Consider the following 3730-nt stretch of genomic DNA (forward strand, 5'->3'; position numbering starts at 1 on the left):
CAGCGGTGGGAAAGCCCTAGCTGGAGGGTCAGAGACGGGTGCGAGACTTCGGCTGGCCTATCCTCTGCGCCTCAGTGTCCTGCGCTGGGTACAGCACGCTGCAGCGTATGAAACTCTATCTCATGGGTCTTGGGTCTTCCCATTTGATCCTCGCACAGCAGCTCTCTTGGAGGGAGGCCAGGGAGGGAGCTGTTGTCCCGTTTTGCAGACGGAAAACTGTGGCTCAGAGTGGGAGGAGACTTGCCCCGAGACACCCATTGAGGTGGTGGCGTTGGGACTCAGGTCTGACTCTCCCAAATCCAGCGCCCTTGCCACCAGGACACTCTGTCTACCTCACTTGGCAAAGAGAAGGACTGAACCTAGGGATTAGTTAGGCAAGAGACCAGCAGTTATTTTTTAAAGATCTACCTCATTCTGTACCACCCAGGTCAAAACTGACTAAGATATCCAGAAGCCAAAGCCATGGATCCACCTGCACGTAAAGAAAAACCCAAAGTCAAAGAGCCAGTCAGCAGAGTGGAGAAGGCTAAACAGAAGTCAGCCCAACAGGAGCTGAAGCAAAGACAAAGAGCAGAGGTGAGATTAAGGTGGGAGGCTCTGCATATCTGTAGTCCTCCAGAAATGCTAGGACAGAGAAATAGCAGAAAGGACTGCGATGGAGAGCTCTGTTTTCCTCCAGGCAAGACAGTTGTCTTGGTTAGAGAGGAGATTGTTGAGGTGCAGAATCACATGCCAATTTAGTGTCAGAGCCGCAACCTGCACCAAGCCTCCAGATAACCGGTGACTCTCCGCACAGAGCTTTTGTGGTAGGGACCTGAGGGAAGAAAGAAAGGGAAAAAGGAGCCACAGGTTGCAGTGGTTCACACCTATAATCCCAGCACTTTGGAGGCAGAGTTGATCCGATTGCCTCAGCCCAGGGATTTGAGACCAGCCTGGGCAACTTGGTAAGACTTCTTCTCTACAATAAATCAAAAAATTAGCTGGGTATGGTGGCACACGCCTGTAGTTCCAGCTACTTGGAAAGCTGAGGTGGAAGGAGCACCTGAGCCCAGCAGGTTGAGGCTGCAGTGGCTGTGAGCATGCCACTGCATGCCAGCCTGGGTGACACAGGGAGACTTCGACTTGAAAAAAGAAGTAGAAGTCATATGTAAGAGAAGGATGGGTCCAAATGAGAGAGAGCAAACAAGAAACAGTGTCAGACCCCTCCAGCACACATGTTGTGGATCTGGTGGAAAGTAGCTACTCAAAACCAGATAAAAGCCCAAGCTTTAAGCCCACCAGCATGTTCCTTTGTTCTCACAACACTTAAAATAAGTTTGAGAATAAAAAGCTTTAAACATTACACTGCCAGAGTTCAACCACATCCAGACATGAGTATTTTGTTTTATCAGGAAAAAACTTGCTGGTCTTTTTTCCCCTCTATTTTTTTTTTTTGTTTGAAATTTAATAATACAGAAAATTAGACTGTTATAACAAGCATATGGGTACTCAGCACCCCAGATTGGTAGTAGTTAGCATTTATTTGCCTAGAGTCTTTTAAAAATAAGACAAATAGAAATTATATATAAATTTTAAGACCCCTGTCTTATATCCTTTTTCCCTTCCCATTGGGCAACCACTATTTTTTATACTTTTACATTCAAATATATTAATAGATATCCTTGAACAGTGTGCAATACTATTTTTGTGTTTTAATTTTTTTTTTTTTGAGTTGGAGTCTAACTCTGTTATCCAGGCTGGAGCGCATTGGCATGGATTACAGCTCATTGAAGCCTCGATCTCCTGGGATCAGGCAATCCTTCTACCTCAGCCTCACAAGTAGGTGGGACTACAAGCACATGCCACCACATCTGGCGAATTTTTTTATTTTTATTTTTTAGAATTGAGGTCTTACTATGTTGCCTAGGCCGGTCTCAAATTCCTAGGCTCAAGCAATCCTCCCATGGCGATCTCCCAAAGTGCTGGGATTACAGACATGAGCCACCACACCTGGCCTTAAATTTTCCTAGATTTATTTTGGATTTTGCTTACATTGTGCTTTTTAGAACCATTTATGTTAGTATAAGAATCTAGTTTATTCTCATTACTCCCCAATAGTCGATTTTATGAATCTACTTCATTTAGTGTATTTATTCATTCTTCCAGAGATGGACATTTAAATAATTTATAGCTATTTTACTATTACAAACATTGCTATAGTGAAAAACTTTTAGGTGTCTTCTTTGATACCTGTACTAGAATTTCTCTGTAGGATATTTAACTAGAAGAATTACTGGGTACATTTTCAATTTTACTAGACATTGCCAAATAACTTTCAAAGGAACTGTACAAGTTTGCACTTCCACTCGCAGAGTACGAGAGTTCTCATTCTTCCTTTTTTTCTAACACAATTTTTGTTCATTTGATCCATTCATTAAATTTTGAGCTGCTACTATATGTCAGGCACTGTTCTAAGAATTTGAGATACGTGACTGGACAAAGCAGAGAATTCTTGTCTTCGTGGAGCTTGCATTCCAGCAGGGAGGCAGACAGTAAACATAATAAGTAAACTTAATGGTATTTTTGAAGTAATCTGTAAACTAAAGTGTACCTGTGGATTAAGGCAGGCCACCTAAGAGCTGTGGGCCTGGGTTCTAGGAAATGGTTCTCCCTTTTCCTTCACCTTGCCATCCCCACCTGGATCCAGCTTTCCAGATGATTTTACTGCATTGTGCTTTAGTGAATAATTTGAAGGTTGCTATAAGAAACAGCCCTATGAAACTGTCCTGTGCATATATGTACAGATAAATGTTGAGAGCATCATTCCTGTCCTAATTAACATCCTTCTGTGAGGTTCCACAGGTTAAATTTATTTATCTGACCTCAAATCCAGGATTTCCTCTGTAAATCCCAGTTCTTCCCCTGTGACCTTGAACAAATACTTAACCTCTCTGAAATTCAGTTCTTCAATTCCTCCTTGGTAAAATAAAGATGATAACATTTACCTCACAAGATAGAGAAACATTAAGTGTAAAGTACATAGCACAGTGCCTGGCACAGAGGAATCATATAATAACCAGCGGTGATTATGATCGGGAGCAGTCTTGTGCTTCTAAGCAGTCAGCTAGTTTGCTTCTTTTTAATTGCATGGACTGCTGGGGGTCCTGTTGACCTTCTGAGATGAGGTATTGGGTTTGCACTTGAGCAGCAGCTGGCACTGCGGAGCTCTTGAGATGTCCCAGGCCTGAGCGATGCCTGCACATTTTTATTGCGTGGACTGTGGGGGATCCTGTTGCCCGGCTGAGATGAGGTGTTGGGTTTGCACTTGAGCAGCAGCTGGCACTGTGGAGTTGTTGAGATGTCCCAGGCCTGGGCCATGCCTGCACATGCATGACCATATGTAGCCCTCACACCAGGGCTTTAAGACAGGTATTATTGTTACTCCCGTTTAGCCTTGGTAAATCCTTCCTGGAATAAGGTAGGAATATATAAAATATATGGCTCTGTGAGGTAGGAGGTGTTATCCCACTTTGTAGTAAAGAGATGTGACTAGAGTCCTATAGTTACTGAGGGGCAAAACTGTGGCCTCAGCATCTGCTGACCTTTGCTGCTGTTTTTTGCTTTGCCCCTTGCAGCTGTCTTGCAGGTTTTTAAAATCTGTGTTGTCGGCCGGGCTCAGTGGCTCAGCCTGTAATCCCAGCACTTTGGGAGGCCGAGGTGAGTGGATTGCCTGAGCCTGCGGGTTCAAGAC

General features: G+C 43.9%; 1 protein-coding gene across 2 annotated transcripts in view; it reads left to right on the forward strand.

Moving 5' to 3' along the window:
- The window catches only part of SVBP (small vasohibin binding protein), an 8981-nt gene that overhangs the window by 280 nt on the left and 4971 nt on the right, over nucleotides 1–3730 (forward strand). Inside the window, exon 2 of one of the 2 annotated variants that reach the window (XM_008072596.1) lies at nucleotides 428–576. In XM_008072596.1, coding sequence (XP_008070787.1) covers nucleotides 463–576 — 114 coding nt within the window. In that variant the 5' untranslated portion in view covers nucleotides 428–462. Of the gene's footprint in view, nucleotides 1–402; nucleotides 577–3730 lie in introns of those variants that run through there. The other variant, XM_021706224.1, reaches the window with a different exon arrangement.

The sequence above is a fragment of the Carlito syrichta genome, unplaced genomic scaffold (genome assembly GCF_000164805.1).
Source record: "Carlito syrichta isolate Samal-C Ts95f unplaced genomic scaffold, Tarsius_syrichta-2.0.1 Scaffold315356, whole genome shotgun sequence".
NCBI classification, from domain to species: Eukaryota; Metazoa; Chordata; class Mammalia; order Primates; family Tarsiidae; genus Carlito; species Carlito syrichta.